At 41.4% G+C, this 19,762-nt stretch overlaps 1 protein-coding gene across 8 annotated transcripts in view; it reads right to left on the reverse strand.

Annotated features, from left to right (window-relative positions):
* The window catches only part of Celf2 (CUGBP Elav-like family member 2), an 837,937-nt gene that overhangs the window by 10,004 nt on the left and 808,171 nt on the right, over positions 1-19,762 (reverse strand). For 6 of the 8 annotated variants that reach the window (XM_055593762.1, XM_055593759.1, XM_055593755.1 and 3 more), the window contains 2 exons: positions 10,154-10,273; positions 2,411-2,608 (listed from right to left, as the gene is read on the reverse strand). In XM_055593762.1, the coding sequence (XP_055449737.1) occupies positions 2,411-2,608; positions 10,154-10,273 (318 nt within the window). Of the gene's footprint in view, positions 1-2,410; positions 2,609-10,141; positions 10,274-19,762 lie in introns of all 8 variants that reach the window. The other 2 variants (XM_055593757.1, XM_055593756.1) reach the window with 2 other exon arrangements.

Genomic DNA, 19,762 nt, shown 5'->3' on the forward strand with positions numbered 1-19,762 from the left:
CACACACACACACACACACACACACACACACACACACACACACACACGGAATCCTGTTCAGAACTCACCCTTTGTCTGTGCATTTTCTCCTAGCACACCTCCACTGGCAGTTGTGCTACATTACTGGTCCCTACAGGCTGGTTGTTGTGTATTTCTTACAGGGTGCCCAGGGTAGCACAAAATCTTGAGGCATCTATCTGTCAGAACAAAACTACACTAAAGTAACAGTGCCAGTTGGGGGCCCCAATGGCTTGTGGGTATAAAACTTGCCTCCTGTAAAGGGAGAGAGATGGGGATGTATGAGAGTGGCCAGAGGAGGTTCACAATGGCATGAAAGGTGGCAGAATTTCCTGATATTTACCTCTGTTGGAATGCCACAGTCCTTCACAAAATTTAGCTATGGAAGAATTAATTTAAATAATTTCTTTGCCAAGTCTAAATGGCTCATTTTTCCTGTGGTGAAAAGAGTCCATGACTACATACTTCAGGGAACATTTCAGCTCCAACTGAAGGTCGGTACAAGGACAGAGCTGTAAGTTAGGGAATCGGAAAATCTGCCGAGTAGTACACCTGTCTTCCCCCTTCTTGCTATAGTTTGTATTTTAAATTACATTTTACTTAAACTAATGATAGATAGATGATATTCTTGACCTAGATTAACCGATGAGAAGGTGATCATGAGAGAGGTATGAGAAGGCAAGAGACAGGGCTAGAGAAAGATACAAGCAAACCAAACCAATGAAATGAACAAACCAAAAGCTATGGCTAGTGCCAAAAATAAAGAGCCCTAATGCATATCACTGATAGCCAACATCCCTAAATTGGAGTTAGGGCTTGGCAATCATGACTTCTGGTCCTTAGTCAAAGACAAGCAGCTTATGGCAGTGGGCTGAGGTGAAGTCATTCAGAAAAATGTTCTTACATGGCCCAGACTTTAACTGATTTTTTTTTTTAACCTTTTGGTGGCAGTTAGGTCTGGGTGACAAAAGTTATATTGTCCTGTAAAGCCATGAGGGTAATGGAGAGAACCAGCATTCTCTGGAGCCACTTAGGAGACTTAGCTTGGTCATCTTCCAGGTTACCTCCTATGGCACTTATTTCTCACAGTGACTCTCAGACCCTACAGGGACTAAACAAAGACAGGCTTTCTTAGGGGAGACCTGTGATATTCATAAAGTTGGGTCCCTTCCAAATACCAAGTGAGACACAGTTGTCCAAGCAGCTACGCATGCTTGAAAACCCATGAAACATGTCATAGCTGAGAGGAAAGGGAAGGAGGGTTGAAATAATGAGAAGTGACTTAGGTTTCGTTTATTCTTTTCTTTTTCTCAAGATCTCTATGCTCTTTGTCAAAGGAAAATTTATTTTCTACTTTTTTCACACTTTTAATTGTAGCTCCTTAAAAACTCCTAACTTTGCAGAGTAAAACTATGATATCGCTTAGATTACCAGATTCTTTACATTAATATCCAAGCAAAAGCAGTTTATAACTATGGAGTGAGGATAAAAGGGAAAGAAAAATAAAAACAAAGAAACTCTTCTCTGATTTACCTTTTTCCATATTCTGAATAAGTCAGAAAGAAAACAGCACACTGCTGACTTCTCTAAAGCAGGTTCAGTCAGTAAAGAAATTAGAACAGTTGCGTGTGGTAGTGTACCACTGTAAGAGTGGCCAGGAGGCGGGGCCAGTGAGACTGGCACAAATTCAAGGGCAGCCTGGGCTACAGATGAGACCCTATGTCAACAAACCAACCAATAAAACAAAAGAATCAAAAGGAAGAAGGATAAAATACCTTTTTTTTTTTTTTGGAGTAGGCAATTAACTGTTTTATAATTAGCTTTAATTTAGTCTTAGTACTTAGTACTCCAGGAAATCCATCACTTCCTTCTTTCTCAGAAGACACCCTCCCCTATAGACTAACTAAGTCAGTTCTAGCCGTGGGTTCCAGGATTAGTCAGAACTATTCCTTGTGAGAGGCACCTACACAACTTCAAGGGATGCGGACACCAAGACCATGGGGAATTCAGAGGAGGTCTTCCCTCACACCAGCCTGACGCAAATGGTACCCTCCCAGTGAGGAGAGAGACCGCGTGCTCGTGCTAACCAGGGAGAGGAAGTTCTAGGCATTTTTGATGGTAGCAACTAGTAAATAATTTTCTGTAAACAGCTGATGGATGAGAACTTCTTCAGGGGTAAGTGAAAAACTGAAAAAAAAAAAAAGAAAAAGAAAAGATGGACAGAAGACTGAAAAAGGGCTTGCTTGAGACTTTTTTTTAACATGAATACTAGAAATTAGGCGGGTGATCTCCCTTACGGCATTGGTTCAAGCCAGCACCTCCTAGTCATGCTCTCAAGGCAACCGCAGGTCTGGCTGGCCCCGCCAGGCGCTGGGTGCAGGTGGACACCTACCTTCCTTCTGGCTGCCTGCGGCACTCTGCTGTTGCAGCAGGCTCTGGCTGTACAAAGTGGGCAGTGCAGCTGCCGCATACTGCTGAATTCCTGAGTAGGCCTGGGTGAGGGCGTCCATGGTGCCAGCCGTGCCATTCGTCAAGCCTGTGGCGCCAAGTCCTCCATTCAGAGCCGCCATACCTGAGAGCATTTGAGCAACTTTACAAAAAACCCAACAATAGAGAAGAGAAATAGCACTTATTCATTAGTGCTTTCCAAAGGAAGTCAGAGAATCATTTGACACAGTACAACAGCAAGTGCATGCAGCTCACACACCAGTTAAACCAACAGAAAACAAAACATGACACATATGAAGAAATAAATCACAGTGATGTGGAGAAAAAAAGAATTAAGCAATGACCACCCTCCCCCCCTTCGCCAGTGAGGTGCCGTAGTCAGACAGAGCCATTCCATGCAGTGTGCTGCTGGCAAGTACCACTGGGGTCTTTTTGAAATAGATGCCTCTGCTTCTTAGATCTTAGAAGCATGTAAAGGCAAGCCCAAAGCCAACGCAAACCAAAGCTCAGTGGCTGAGGCCTATCATATACGTGCGCTGCTGTCCACTGACCAGGCTCTTAGGCCATGGGTGGTCTGGGAAGCCTGGCGGCAGAGAAACCTTCACACTCAAGCTGGGTGATGAGGAAGTGGCGGAGCAGGTGGGTCTTCTTTTCTAAACAGTCAAGGGATGTTGGGAGGGACTGGGGCCTCAGGAATATGTAACCCAGCTGGCTCAGAATTGAGCAGGACACCTCAAGCTACTACAAAAGATGTGTGTGTGTGTGTGTGTGTGTGTGTGTGTGTGTGTGTGTGAGCACACAACTCACAGCAAGCAGTGTCAATGTTTCCTAGTGAACTGGAGGGACACGGTCTATAAGCTGGATTCTGGCAGCAGCGTGGGGGATGTGAATGTAGACTGGTTTGTGATTTTGTTCTTGTACCCAGGCTGTTCTATTCTGGCTGCTGACTGTGACATTTTCCTTCAACACAGAGTCAAAACAAACAATGCTTCATGGAGTATGAACTTTCATATGAACTCAGGAAATGGAGTTAGCAACAACACAATTGCCTTTGGTTTCCTTTTTGATTAAAAAGGCTTAAAAAAAAAAAGATCTGTTTCCGAGTAAGAATTTACTAGAAATAATGCTAATCTTGATGGCAATGGAGGATAGTCACTATGAGACGCTTGCAAAATCTGAGAAATCAAGTACCAGAAGCAGTTAACAGTCTCGTTAGCGTTACCCACAGCCCTCAAGGAGGACAGGCAGGGGAGACGTCCTGTTCACACCATTTGTGCTTATGTTAGTTGGACAACTTCATCTCTCAGACTAAAAGGAAAACACGCGAGCTACGAAGTTAACCATGACTTAGGAGTGGAGGACTCTCCTAGTGCTTTGGGTCTGGGTTTTCTATTGCGGGGCTTAAGGAGACTGAACGAGGCCTTGAGGAGCGGTACAACAGTGTCTTCACAGAAGCCGGGAAAGGAAAAGTCTGTAGACCTCAATAATGAAATACTAGTCCTTGGAGAAAGGAAGTCATTTCAAGTCACTCAGCAGGCACAGAAGAAGTCAGCTAAGAGGTGCTGGTCAGAAGAGGGCCCACTGCACCTGCACTGGGTTCTTATTACAAGGAAGCCTGTTCTCCTCTATGCTGTCAGAAAAAGCGCAGTGAACGAGTTTAGAGAACATTTGTCCTCTTAATCACCCCAGTGACCCCTCGACAGTAGCTAATCACATTTCCCTTTCTGTGTCTTTTCTTCCCACTCATCCCTATTGTTGTGGCTGCCAAAGGACTGAAGAGTAATTTTCTTTTTCCCTTTTGGTTATGTTTTATACTTACTGCTCAGTAAGTGTGTGATCCTTCTGAGAGGGCTAAAGGAGTGTGTCAGACAACTTGAAACCATTGGAGTGCTTCTTTGAGTAACACAACAGGCATTAGAAATGCAGGCCATCAGGTGTGAATTCAATTGCATTATAGGATAGACTTCCGGAAGGACTGTGACTTGCCCTCTGCCCCAGAGCGTGTGGTTTCCTGTGTGCACAGAAGCCTTTGGAACCGTGGGTAACCCAGCTGCCTGACACGGATATGCTGAGGCCTAAGCTTCGCTCTAATGAATAGCTCCACAGCTACCAGACACTCTACCACAGCTTGTCACATAAGCCCCATACCTGGAGGGTTGTACCTCTAAAGTCTCCCATTTTGTCATTTTCTACCTTAAACAGATACAGAATGAACTTCATCCTCTCAGAATATTGGAAGGAGGTTTCAGGACCAAATAGAGTATGTAGGAAGCCTGCAATTTCACCAAACAACAGTCCAGCTTAGTCCTCATTATTCTGGGTAGTATTTTGCCATGTCTGCTTGTATTCTTCTACTATACTCCAACCAACACTTACTTTCCAGAAGCTCTGCTTGCTTCTGCTGCTATGTGTGGGGAAGACAACTCCTAGCCTTATGTGCTTGGGGACGGTTACAGGGAGGCATGAAGTAGATGACGTATAAATGACAAGGTGTGGGGGGATCGGTCAGAAGCTTGTGTAGAGACTTGTGGGAAAGCTTCCCTCTTCTATGACATAAATCTTTTGAATGAAGAATAGGAGGGATGAAAAAGTTCTTTCAAACACAGATGCATTGAGAATGTTTATACTATCCTGGAAAATGATATGGGCTAACCAAATTCAAGGATTAACAGGTAAAGGAGCGCATGGGAGTGTGTGTAGAGCTGTCAGAGGAGGAGGTCAACTTTTGAGAGCAATTCTTATTACCTGTGCTCTTCTAATCAGTTCAGCTGTCAGTATCTGATTACCTCTAAAAGCCTTGGACAATAGTAGTAGAGGTTTGAAGAAAGTTTAGTTGAATAAAATATGTACATTTACAAGACTAAGGCTTTTTTTTTTTTTTTTTTTTTTTTAGAAAGCTGAATGGATCAATTATTTTCCCTATTCATCTACGTTCTCATGCATGCTATTTGGACAAAAACAAAAACAAACAAAAACCTGGATAAAATGACAGGTGTGACAAACCTCTGTAAGGGAGGTCTGGGTAGTTGGCCTGATAGTATAGTTCGTATGTCACCTGACTACTAAGTCTTTTACATTTAATTACTCTTCAGAGGTCTTCATTTACAGACCTAAATTAGTTAAAATGGCAGCCACAGCCACACATATGAACAATTATTCTTGTTAGCACTGTGGAGATGGTACTAGGCAGAACAAGAAGGAGGGTACGATAAGCAGACTACATTCATTTGCCAGCCGCTCTTGCAGGTGATACAGATCACATAAAAAGAGAGGAAAGTAAGGAATGCATTAGAACAGGTTGATGACCCCCTGACTGGGGTAAGTTTTCCTTTGAATAGATGACATGTAGCCTGCTAAGCTACAAGCCAATAAACGAGGATCAGGGGAAAGCACCTGGAATTAGGTAAGATCTGTGTTGGTAAGATCACAGTTGCAAAGGTGTTTGGGTTGTGCTCTGGTATGAAATGGCATTCATCTTTACAAACTTCCAGCAGAGGGATGAAGACAATAATCCACAATGTAAATAAGGAGCAGTATAGGCTAGGGTAATAGGCCTAAGTCCTCTCTTCCGTTATCCACAGAAAAGAACTTCAAAATCACTCTTCAACAAGGATTTTGACTCATTACAGTAAAAGAGTCATAGTTTTATGAACAATATGTTTAACCATGTGGGGGAATTACACAATTTAAACAAAAAAAAAAGATGCATTTCATTTACATTTAGAAATAACTAATCAGAGAAAGGCTCTTGGGTAGATATATCTGCACAAAGGATTTTTATCCTAATTTAGATATTAATACATAAAACACAACTATAAAATCTTCAAACTAGCTAGATGTGAGCCCCAAATAAGTCATGTTCTTTTTATCTTGTTGGTCTCTGGCTTTATCTTTAGAGGGCTGTACTTTTTCTTTTTTTTAAGCTTCACTCATTAATATGTAAGGTAAAGGAAGGAAAAGGTTTTTCAAACAGTTTAACCAAGCAACTTATCTATGAACCCTTTTAGAGAGGGGCTTGCCTTCTAGCAGGGAAGAGCACCAAGTCTAGGCTAAGATGTGCCATCTACCTATTTTCTTTCTGGATGCTTTGATCATGAACAATAGTTGGTTCTACTCAGAACACCAGAATCCTCTCATTATTGTAGCCATCACACCATACAATAACCATTCCTGGGACACAGCTGGACACAATATGCAAGTGTCTTAGGAGCTGACTGTCCAGAAAAGTACTTCTTGATTACTTTAAGAGATTTATCTTCAACAGGTGATATCATTTCCTTTGAAAAAGACTGAATTAGAGAGATTCCACCTTAAAAGGGTTTTCCTTTTTTTTTTTTAATTTTATTTTTTTCTTATCAGTTACATTTTATTAACTCTGTATCCCAGCCGTGTCCTGATCCCTCATTCCCTCCCAGTCCCTCTCTCCCTCCCTCATCTCCACCGTGCCCCTTGCCAAGTCCACTGATAGGGGGGACCTCCTCCCCATTCATCTGATCCTGTTTTATCAGGTATCTTCAGGACTGGCTGCAAAGTCCTCCTCTGTGGCCTAACAGGACTGCTCCTCCCTTGGGGGGTGGGGAGGCCAAAGAGCCAGTCATTGAGTTCCTGTTAGAAATAGTCCTTGTTCCCCTCACTATGGGAAGCCAATTGGTTACTGAGCTACCACAGGCTACATCTGAGCAGAGGTTCTAGGTTACATTCATACATGGTCCTTGGTTGCATGTTAGTCTCAGAAAAGATCCTGTGCCCAGATATATTTGGTCCTTGTGGAGCTCCTATCCTTTCCTCATCAGACTAACTCCCCTTTTTTCTTATGATTCCCTGTACTCTGCCAAAGGTTTGGTCATGAGTCTTTGCTTTGAAAACACTGCTATTTAGAGTCTTTCAAATGCGCTCAGTAGACTCCTGTCATATGTTCAATGCGCATCCCATCTGTCTTTCTAAACGAGGATTGATCATCTTACCCCATGTTCGCTCTCTTGATTATCTTTTTTAGGTGTATAGATTTCATTATGTTTATCATATCTTATAGGTCTATATAAGTGAGTATATACCGTGTTTGTCTTTCTCCTTCTGGGATATTTCACTCAGGATGATCTTTTCTAGATCCCACCATTTGCCTGCAAATTTCATGATTTCCTCCTTTTTGATTGCTGAGTAGTATTCCATTGTGTAAAAATACCACAACTTCTGTACCCATTCCTCCGTTGATGGACATCTGGGTTGTTTCCAGGTTCTGGCTATTACAAATAATGCTGCTATAAATATGGTTGAGAAAATATCCCTTTTGTGTACTTGAGCAAACTTTGGGTATATACCTAGCAGTAAAGTACCTTGGGATGACACTAACCAAGCAAGTGAAAGACCTGTTTGAGGGTTTTCCTTAATATTCAATGAGACAAGCAGTAAATACTCCTTCTAGGTTGATGCTGAGGTGTTTAGATGTTTGCACTTAACACTTAGTAATCAAGAAGGAATATGTTTCCATTTGTGTATCACTTTTGTTTAATTACGCATTTTGTTCCTGGTTCACACTGACTGGTAGGTAGGGATATATGAAATTAAGAGCATTCTTTCCTAACTTGTCAGGAACTATGCATATTCCTATTAGCCCACTTACAAAGAATGAAAAATAGCAACTCAATTTATTCAACTGTTGTCCTTGCCAGAGCAAACTTTGTGTAACATATCACCCCACACAAGGACAAGCTGTGGTTTCTCATTCAACAAAGTCCCCCTTGGGTCCTCACAATAAAGATGGGAAAATCCCAGCAACACAAAACAAAGCAGGTGCACAGGACACGGACGAGAGGACACACAGCAGTCATGAGCACGTGCTGAGGAGGACAACCATTCCCACTGGCCTGTTACTCTGCAGACCAAGGACAGGCTGGCGATCAGATCAAAGTCCTTGTTTGAGGGGAACTAGGCCCTGGGGCAAGAGAAGCAGCATGAGGGATGTATGCGCACCCCCGAAACCCAGGTGAAGGGCAAGTGGGCCGGCACTGCTGTGGACAAGGTCAAAAAGAGGAGCTGCACCGGACAGGACTCAGGCCTCGAGGCTCCTAGGTGGCTGTTGAAAAATGTAAAAGCTGGAGGCAGTTTTAACTGGAATAAAACATTCTGGCTCTCACAAGTTTACCAGTCCATGTACTATATGGCAATTAAGAGCTATGACACATGAAAAGAAACTTTTTTTTCTTTAGGGTCAGATAAAACTCAGTTGTGTTTTTTTTTTTTTTTTTTTTTTGGGGGGGGGGTTTCTCCCTACAGCATCTAAAAGAAAGACTTAAACTGGAAGATTATCTACTTATTAAAGTACTGTTTTATTACCAGGTTTATACAAGTTAATAATTATGCAGAATCATTTTAGACTCTTTAAACTTTTTGCTACATTTGTTTAGTGTGTGAGAGAGAGGCAGAGAGAGGGAGAAAAGAATGCTGTGGAGGTCAGAGGACAGCTTGTACAAGTGTGTCCTCTTCTAGCAGGTGAGTCCCTCAGGGGTTGAACTCAGTTCATCAGCTTTGGCGGCAAGCACCCTCACCTGCGCCAAGCCATCTTACTGATCACATTTTTTTTTTCAAATTATTACTTTGAACTTTTAAATGTAAATTAGGATTTTTGCTTTAAAATAATTATGATAGTGACCACTCAGTAAAACCGTTCAGTACTTACTGACTCAGAACTTAAAGTGAGGTAAATGGCCAGGACTCATTTATTAAAAATGTAAGCAGGCAGTGTTCCATTGCTTGCGTCATCTGGCAGACAAGGTCCACAGAGCAGAAACTGTGTTGGATGTTATGGACCTCCTGGGTAACTAGGGTGACCAAATAGATAGACGGGCAAGTTAGATGTCCTCCCTGTGGATGAGGCTAGTTTCCCTAGTGCAGAAGCCCACACTCTGTCCTTGAGTGTGACTCATCCTCAGGCCTGAGCACTGTCCCACATGCATGTAAGTATCAGCAGGTGGCTGCGTGGGGCAGGGCTAGTGTTCTCTCTAAATGAATCAAGTGTCATTTGGTAAGCTATTTGTCCAGATCCTGTGTTGCCTGTCACAGCAGTCTCTACTGTGAGGCAAGCATAACTCTGGGTACTTAATGAAGACACTTCTCTTTCTAGCAATACCTCCTTGCCACTCAAGCTTATTTCCGGCTTTCCAATGACTAGGTTTTGCTCCTACACTTGTCTGGGATCTTTGATTTTTCAGGCTGCAGGATACCTTTGATATCACTGGACCCAGAATTTTCAGTTTTCGAGTGGAGACTGTAGGCCAGCGAGGGAGCTGAGCTGCCAGAGCTCTTACAGCTGACTGGCAGTAGAGCTGGCACATGCTTCCCAGCTTCTACTCCATTAACTTTTCTATTAGAATACCCTGCCTTGCAGCAGGACTGAGAAAACCAACACCAAATCAAACTTCTGGATTTCAGGTTCTATCTGTCAAACCACAGCCATCTAAGGATTTGAACTTATGCTGCACATTGAAAAGAAGCTGGGGTGGGCTGTGGTTGGTTTATTTTGAGATAAAGTCGGGGCGGGAATTTTGCCTATTGAACCATGTGCTCCTCCATCCCAAGTTTTAGTTCTCCCCATTTTAGATCCTTTTTTAGTCAATTCTGGCTGACTGTTTCTGGAGAATTTAGGGGAAGGCTGTCCACCAGAGCAGCAAATACTCACTGTTTATGGTACCTGCTAGTGCATTAATATTATTCAGTCCGACAGTGGCTCCAGCCAATCCTTGCAGAGTCCCAAGAGAGGTCAAGGAATTCATGGCTGCACCAGCAGTAGAATTGGGGGTTGAAGCAGCCACTGAAAAAGAGAGAAATGGAGAGAGAAAGCACAAAATGAAAGCCAATTGGGATGTTGTCACTTAGGCACCTGTGTTTTTTTTTCCTTAAAGTTTTTCTGTAAAAGACAAATGGGACTGGACTCAGGCCCCTTGGTACTTAGAGTTGGTAACTGAAGAGATGACATGGTGAGCAGAACCTTATTTTAGCCCTCGCCCCGCAAGAGCCCACCTCTACTTGTCTTGTCAGCAGAGTGAGTGTGCTCCTTGCTGCTTCCCGAGGGGAACATCTGAACGACAACTCTGCAAGTCTATGTTATCTGCTGTTAATCCCACTGTAGGAGACTCTTGCTCAAATTTATATGTTGAACTACTTTCCTCACCAAACTTTCTTTAGCTGTATCTCAAATGCTCTTAGATGTATAGTCATTGGATGATACATTACAGTTTGCATTTCTAGAAGCATTGGTTATGGTCATTTCAATAATCAGTTGCTTTTCTAAGTTTCAAATCCTTTCTATAAACATGTTAGCTTTACTTCCTTTCTGTTAATGTTCTAATAACAAAGGCCTTGGATTGATCTAAATACATTGTCCAACTCTGACTCTGCTATTTAGTTTTTCGAAGATTTTTACTGCTTAACTATTTATATGCTTGTGAAAGTATATGTGTATATGTTTGTTGGTACTTGTAGAGACCAGAAGAGGGAGTTGGGGTCATTGTAGCTGGAGTTACAGGCATTTGTGAGCCACCTAACATGGGTAATGATATTTGAAGCCCAGTCCTCATGCTGGAGCATAAATATGACTCGTAACGACTGAGTCATACTTCCTGCCCTCAGGTTCCTACTCTTGGTCCTTGGTTTAACTGTAATGATTTCTTAATGTGAGCTTTAATACTATTGAAAAATTATTTTTGTAAGACTCTCTGCACTCTGCCCAAAGTTTGGCTGTGGGTCTCAGCATCTGCTTCAATCCCCTGTTGGGTGGAGTCTTTTAGAGAACATCTATTGTAGGCTCCCATCCTGTTTCCTCTATTAACACAGCTTCTGGTGTCTATTCTGTTTGCCATTCTGAATGAGATTTAAGCATCCTCCCTAGGGTCCTCCTTAGTATTTAGCTTCTTTAGATCTTAGTATGATTAGTAGATTTTAGTATGGCTATCCTAGATTATACAGCTAATATCCACTTATAAGTGAGTGTATGCCATGCCTGTCTTTCTTTTTCTGGGTTGGGGGGGATAAAAGAACATGGAGAGGACAGGAGCCCCACAAGGAGACCAACAAAGCTAAAAAATCTGAGCCCAGGGGGTCCTGCAGAGACTGATGCACCAACCAAGGACCATGCATGCAGAGGACCTGACTCACTGCTCAGAAGCGGTCAGCTGGCAGCTCAGTCTCCATGTGGGTTTCCAAGTAAGGAGAGCAGGGGCTGCCTCTGTCATGAACTCGGTTGCCTGCTCTTTGATCACTTGCCCCTGGCGATGCGGCCTTACTAGGCTAGAGAGGAAGAGGATCCAGGCTCTCCTGATGAGACTTGATAAGCTATGGACAGATGGCAGAGGAGGAGGACTTCCCCTTTCAGTGGACTAGGGGAAGGGGATAGGGGAAAAAGGGAGGGAGAGTGGGACTAGGAAAAGTTGAGGGAGGGGGCTTCAGTCGGGACATATAAATAAATTGTGAAAAAAATAAAATTAAAAAAGTTATTTCTGGAGATCTTTGAGGTCTGGGTGGAAGATGGATCTCTTCAGGGATGATGTCCATTTGACTACACAAAGTACTAGAGGAAAAGACATAGCAGAGACCTTTTCAAGTGGCTTTTGATCCCCTATGTAAAGTTTATGCGAGCGCCTGCTTACTACTCGACATTCTCAGAGGGAAATACCTATAGCACTAAGTTTTGTTTTTTTAAAGATGTATTTATTTTATGTATATAGTACTCTATCTGCATGTACACCAGCATGCCAGAAGAGGGCACCAGATCTCATTATGGTTATGAGCCATCCACATGGTTGCTGGGAATTGAACTCAGCACCTCTGGAAGAACAGACAGTTCTCTTAACCTCTGAGCCATCTCTCCAGCCCAACACTAAGTTTTGACGTAGGTATTTTTCTTTGTAAATTTCTAAGTTCATTCATTCTAACAATTAAAGCCCTTTGGGGTTCCAGAAGTATTTTGAATGGTCTCCTATTAGATACCTCAGTTAGACCATAAACTTCCTTGTATTTTTTATGCACCAGGAGTCTTTGAAAAATTTTGCTCAAGTTTTTCTAATTTACCAAATGCCCCTAAGGTGTGATAGATACATTTGTTTGAAACAGAGATGGGAAAATTTAAGCCAAAAGTGCTACTGGGAACAAAAGTTTTGTTGATAAGCAATTTTAAGAGTAGGCTGATAATTCATAGCTGATGAAGCAGTCGGAGAGACAGTTAAGTGTCTTCCTGGGGTCAGTGAATTCCTTAAGGACTAGTTCAAAGATTACCCCTAAAAGGGCTTGGCTTTAATAAGATCAGACTTCAGAGGCCATGAGCAAAACAAAACAAAAACCAACCAACCAACACCCCCAAATAAATAACAACCAAACAAATACCCCACCCCCAAAACTACAAATGTCCTAAGGCTAATAACAATGGGTGTGATGACAATAGAGAGATGTATTAGCTAGGAACCTAACATATCAGGCAAAGAGGCAATAGAGGAGAGCCATAGAGAGAAAGAAAGAAGGAAAGAAAGAAAAGGAAGGAGAGAGAAAGAAAGGAAAGAGAGAAAGAACAAACAAATAAACCTGTCACTTATAGCCCAAGGCTATGCCTTTTGAGGAGTAATATCAAGGGCACCATGGCAGAGCAACAGTCTCTTTAGTACCCTAATCTTCCTTTTTTTAAACTACCCTAATATTGCTAAGTTGCTAAGCAAATATACAACCAAGAAGCTAGTTTGGGAATAAAGGATGAGGATCAGGATCCAGAGTTTCTTTATTATTTATCTAAAATGCCTGGCTGTTAATGCCTGGCATCATAGTACAAGCCAAGAAATAAGATGTGATGCATACATAGCAAAAGAACAGACAACAAGGGTTCAGATACTAAGATTTAGCAGGTGAAGAAATCAAAGAAGACATTAAAAAGATACTCAACTAAAGGAAATCCTGCCTAAAGAATGGAAAAAAAGGTATGCCAATGTTTCATCATCAAAAAATGCTAGCAAGAAGACAAAGAATATAAAAAAGAAAAATCCTACAGTTGAAGAATAAAAAGCTGCAATACATTATTTCACCATAGGGCTCAAGAGCAGACATGCACCTATATAAAAATGAGTGAACTTGAAGCTATCAAAAACTATATACATAAAAACTATATACATTCTGAAGAACTGAGAGAAAAATAAGCGTGGATATACTAACATATACAACTCAGGGCAAAAGTAAAGATAGTAAAAGTAAAGATAGTAAAGTAAAGATAGTAAAGACTAGAAAAATGTTCCAAAGCATGATGGCTAATAATTCCTCAAATTTGATGAGAGACATTGACACATTCAAGAAAATGAACCAATTCTAAGTACAATAAACTGTCACAAAGGACCAGTATCTAGATATATGAGTGTAAATACTGAAGGTCAAAGACAGAGGAAGTTCTCAAAGCCAAAGATCATTAAACAAGGAGCTTCAAGTAAGAGTCACAGCTGACTTCTCAGCAGAATCAATGCCTTTACAATAAGATAGTCTTAATGATGGAAAAACCAAAACCAAACTAAAAGTATATCCAGCAAAATTATCTTTCAAAAATGCAGAAATAAAGAATTCCCAGATCAAACAAAGAAACAAACAACAAAAATACTTCACAGACACCAGATATGCTTATAAGAAATAATCAAATTCTTTAGGTTTACAACAGATCTTAGGTAGGTATTAACACACACATACACACACAGAGTGAAAGTAATTAGAAAGTAGAATAGTTTTTCCTCTTAACTAAGTAAGTAGGCTAACATGTATATAAATGAATGATTAGGTATGCGGTATAAGAAATGTAATATATTTGACAATAACCAAACAAGGGAGGAAGATGGAGAGGAATTCTGAGAGCTAGGAACTTAGATCTTGAGAATGAAGAGAGCTAGAAATTCCAAATAAGATTATAAATACCCTATAAATATAAAGATTTATTACTTGCTCTCTCCTTTATACAGTTTCTTTAAAGGAAAAGATTATGTAAAGTAATTATAATATGTTGCTAGGTTTTTAACAAACTGTTCATATAAATAACATTTAAAAGGCTGGAAGGAAAGGAATTATATAGAAGAAACATTTCTTTATCTTACTGAAACTAAGACTATAAATTAGAAGTATGTTTTGATGAGATAATTTATATTAAGTGCAGTTCCATGAGCCTTGTGGAAGAGTTGGGTGAAGAACAGAGGGACCTGAAAGGGGGCAAGAACTCCACAAGAAGACCAATAAAGTAAACTAACCTAGCCCATGGGGGTTTACAGAGAATAAACCACCAACCACAGAACAAGAATGGGCTGGGACCTAGGCTCCCTACACGTATGTAGCTGATGGGCAGCTTGGTGTTCAGGAGGGTCCTTTAGCAAGTTGAGTTGCTGTCTCTGACATGGACTCTGTTGCTTGCTTTTGGATCACTTTCATCTAGGCGGGCTGCCTTGTTTGGCCTCAGTGAAAGAGGATGTGCTTAGTCATGACATGACCTGATGTGCCAGGGTGGGTTGGTAGGGGGCCTCACCTTTCTTGAGGAGAAGGGGAGGAAGAAAAGGGGGGAAAGAGTGGGAGGATAGGACTGGGAGGAGAGGAGGGAGGGAGCTGTGATCGAGATGTAAAATTAATAAATAAATGGGAAGAAAATATAATTTATGATAATCATTAAGGTAATAACATTTGAAAACATGAAAAAAATAATTAAATTAAAATGTTGTATTAGTAAATATTCATTTATTGTAATATATACTTAATGTAAAACCATAAAAGACTAGAGAAACAAAAAGGCATGTGACAAAAAAAGAAAAAAATAAAAGAACACACTGAAATTCAACTATATTTGTAGAAGTATTAACTAAAAGGTAGGCATGCTCAGACTGCTTAACAAAAATTCCCAGCTGAGATTTAACCATACTAAGTAAGGAGGCACACTTAAGATTCAGAGACATAAAATAATCTGAAAATATACCTGTTCCTTGACATCCATTCAAAATAGAAACTATCCTATCCGCTACACAGCACCCTACTGAACATCCTGATTCAGCAACACAGCTAGAGGCCTGATGTTTTTCCTATGACTATGTGGCCACCTGGCAATGTGGTTCACTGGTGCTGTTCACATGGGAAATTCTGAACCTATACATCACTAGCTCAGGAGAAGGTGAGCTCAAACTTTTAAGTATGACTCCCATTGAATACATACTGCTTTCAGAAGTGGATTCATAAGTCTGTGAGAGGATCGAAAAGATCTATCCTGTCAACAGCAGCCGTAAGGCACTGCACTGGCTAGACTAATAAGAGATGACTATAGAATTACCCCAAAGAGAAATACATTGGCCTAACTAACCTCTTGCATTGCAAAGGAGTGTCATATATTTTCAAAAAACCTGTACTTCATCAGGGCCAAAGAAAACCACAGGGAATATGTTCTGATGAACATAGTCAGAATAATGCCTATACGATAGGCACAACGTACAGTGCCTATCAGAAGACTGACTTTACTCAAAGCCCGATTTTCTTTCTCTTCCTCGCATTCCTCAGAGTAAAGAAGTGAACGAAAAACAATAGGCTGAAACATGAGATAATCCTCACACAGTCCAGGAAATGAACAGAAAGCAGACTTGGAGGAGGTATGGAGGGAAGAAAATCTAGGCTCTTGGTCATCTGACAAACATGTTGCTAGAAGCTGTTTGCCCACTGTCTGCCTGGGGTCAACTACAGGGGAATGTAAGACAGAGGGAAGGAGACTCAGCAGCAGCATACTATACTTCATCTTAGTGAGTCATCTCACTCAGTGGCCAGAGAGAATACACTGGAACTGGCAGATTCCATGACTCACGGATGATTTTAGGGGGTCCTTTAGGTCTGAGAGGTGAGTTTGAGAGGAGAGGCCCTCCAGCATCAAGCAAGCCTGGTTCAGGGAACACAGATGGTCAGGAAAGAGCCGTGGGGCCACGGGACCATTCTGCCACGAGCAGTAAAGAAGCAGGGTGCAAGTCACAGGTCTGTTGACACCCTGTTTTTCTACTTCATTAAAAAAACAGTGCCTGGGACTGACTACAGTAAGTCGACTGAATACACGCCTCACTTCTCAGTGTACTATTTTGTTTTTGTCGTAGTTTCATTATTATTTGGAAATCCTAGTAGATGAAGGCAAAGGACAGGTATAGAGTGAGGAGCTAACTGTATGAAGCACCTTCCAGTGATACAGCTCTATATATTCTGCATCACTGGCTACAACTTTAGAATTTGCCCCCACTTTCTGTCGTAGTTGCAAAGACATCTTTCTAGTTGAATATGGACTTGCCTTTAAGAACCTTTTAAATTTTAACAATCTGTTTAAATTCAGATTTGTCACGGGGCCAATCTCAGTCAAGTACTTAAAAACTAAATGTTCAGCAGATGCATACTAGAGAAAAAAGATCTCAGCCTAACACAGAAACAAATTAAATGGCATCAACCCACATATTTTCCTATTTCAGTGTTGCAGACAGCAATGGGCTGTCTTAGGCAACTGCGTTCTATCTACCTAAAATTCACGCCAGGCTCCACCGGGAGCCACAGCTTTCACTTTCACTGAAACGATTTACAAAATGCACAAAGAGCAGCTCAGGAAAGGGGTAGTATATAAAGGACATTTTCCAAGAATGCCTTTTGGTAGGAGGCTGCTCCACACCATACAAGAGGTTGCAGGGAAATGTTAGGGAGGCATGGAAGTGGGCCCAGCAACATACGCTTCGCCTTGCCTATGTGCTACCGCGAGAACTTTCACACATGGCATTTGAAGCCTGCTTCACCATAGGTTATATCCCACCTCCCAGCCTAGAGGTTTGGACAATGTGGCTAACAAGGAAAGAAAATGAAATGTAGTAGACAAAAGTGTGGTCTTCACTAGCTCATGTGGCAGGCACAGCCTGTGCCCTTTTGTGAAAACTGTATGTGACAGTAGAAAATGTGAGACGTGAGATGGTCAAAGGAGATTGGTGGTAAAACATGTTTACTTTGATATGGTCACAAAATTTCTTTGCTCATCTGATTAGATATGTTCCTTACTGTAAAAACTCTACACTGGAAAATCCCTAATACCAATCCCAATGGAGGGAACTTGATGGCTTGTCTTCAGGGTTTGTCCAGGGTAAACAATATATCCAGCATTTTACTGCCTTAGATGAAAACTGTGGTTCACAGACTGAATACCTAGTCAGGTCTTTGTGATGCAGGGGAAAAAACAGTGTTAGCAGATGCCCTAAAGGCTGCTGTCTACTATGGGACTCACCAGCACCAGGTCTGGCTTCTACTCCCTAGTTGTTGTCAACACTAACGAGTAACCAGTCTCTCAGACATTCTTTCACTGCATGTGGATCCTTTAGGCAACCTGCAGACTAGCCAGAAGTCTTTTCCTTTACTAAAAAGAGGAAAAAGCATACATGAAGGTGTTGAATGGACAGACATGAGCGGTACAGATGGCAGCTAGACTTCCAGCTGTGAACAGGGTCCACAGAACGACCACGTGACTTTTTCATGCTGATAGAAACAGAATTCGTTCTTTAACCAGCTCACATATTAAGGTAGAAGTAGTCACCTTGTTAAGAAAGTTTCATCTGGGGCTGGAGGGCATAGAGCAGGGGTAGAACACATGTTTACATATGCAAGGATTGGTGTTCCAAGATCAGCAAGAAAGAGCTTAGTTTGTTTTCTTTCAAAGGTGGTTTCTGCCAAAAATAAATGGCCTCCCCCCCCCTCTTCCTAGTTTTCCAGAGGTAAAAGGACCATAACTTTTATTCCCATCACTTTGCTTTTGGGAAAAGGAGTGACTTCTTGGTATGGAGAGACTGGCAGTCTCATGCACTCATTGATGATGGTCAGTGCAAGAGCACTGACCTTCATGAAACAAGAGGCTATGGCGCTTTGACAAGGCCTTCCTGTGTGTTCTCTTTCTATCCTGGGTAGGCAGATAAACTTTGGTTCCAGATTGAGTATGTTTTAAGAAAGAGGTAGGCAGAACAATGCTCTCTCCTGAGATGTCCCGGCTCTAAGTCCTAGGACCTGTGAATATGCTATGCTACATAGAGAAGACAAACTAAAGTTGCTGGTTGGCTGGTACTGAGATAGGGATATTTTCCCATGGAAGTGGAAGTAAGAACTGAAAGCGAAAACTAGAGGCATATGGAAGCAGGAGAAGGATGTGGCCCAAAGTCCCTGGCTCTGAAGACAGAGACAAGGCTCAGGAATGAAATCAAATCACTGGCCAGAAGCAGAAAAAAGGGAAAGCTCCTCTAGCATCCTTTGAAGGAAGGAATGCAACTGGCTGAAGATACTCTGATGTCAGCCCAGTGATAATATGTTCTTGAAGCAACTACACTTGCAGTAATTAGTAACAGAAATAGAAAACTCACTGTCACCAGGAATGACATTCAGAATGATGGCAGCTAATACTTTTTCGGTGCATACCAGATAGTAGGAATTATAAATGATGGAACCCGGATTTACATGTAGCTCATTAACTATAGAGGGATAGTTCATTAGCTATGGAGGGCTAACACCACATTTACATTTAACTTAAAATCCTATTTTGTGTTCTGGATTGAACTTGTGGGTACTGCAGATTTACTTATGGAGGCAATGAATTTGCTTGAAGCTCCTAGAGCTACCTTGTTTTTGACTCTGTTGCTTCCAATCTGGGAGACACTAGGCAGTCTCAATGTAACTGAGGCTTAGCATTAATTCCCAAAGAAAAAGTAATATAATTATTTATCTCTGAGAGTGGACACGAAATCAGATGAGGTGGCATTGGTGTTCACTAAAAAAAGATGAATTTATTGGGAAACCTTTCTGTCCTTAAGAGAAATTTACTTCGACTGCACCATTCTACAACATTTGAAGATTCAAAGATTCAAAGTTTCCCCACTCCTTGGTAATTAGATGAATATGACAAATTCTGTAGCTTTTATTTCTAAGTTAGTCATCCAGAAAGAAGCCATCCCAACTCTGTGTGTGTGTGTGTGTGTGTGTGTGTGTGTGTGTGTGTGTGTGTGTAGTTTTGAGAACATCCAGAAGGAAGATCAGACATGAAACAAAAGTTAACTAAGGGAAGTTTAAAATGTAATATTTAGTTCATAAAGAGAAATCCAAGGGATGAAACAGTCTTAGGTGCTGACAGCAAAAGGGTATTCTTTTTAGTTTGAGAGATCAAAATTGGAACCAGTGGATGAAAGTTACAAAGCGATACATTTCAGGTTAATATGAAGGAGACTCATCTGAGAATTGATGTCTTCTAAAGTGAGTGGAGCTGTCCCAG

Source organism: Psammomys obesus, unplaced genomic scaffold (assembly GCF_907164565.1).
Source record: "Psammomys obesus unplaced genomic scaffold, mPsaObe1.curated_primary_1811, whole genome shotgun sequence".
NCBI classification, from domain to species: domain Eukaryota; kingdom Metazoa; phylum Chordata; class Mammalia; order Rodentia; family Muridae; genus Psammomys; species Psammomys obesus.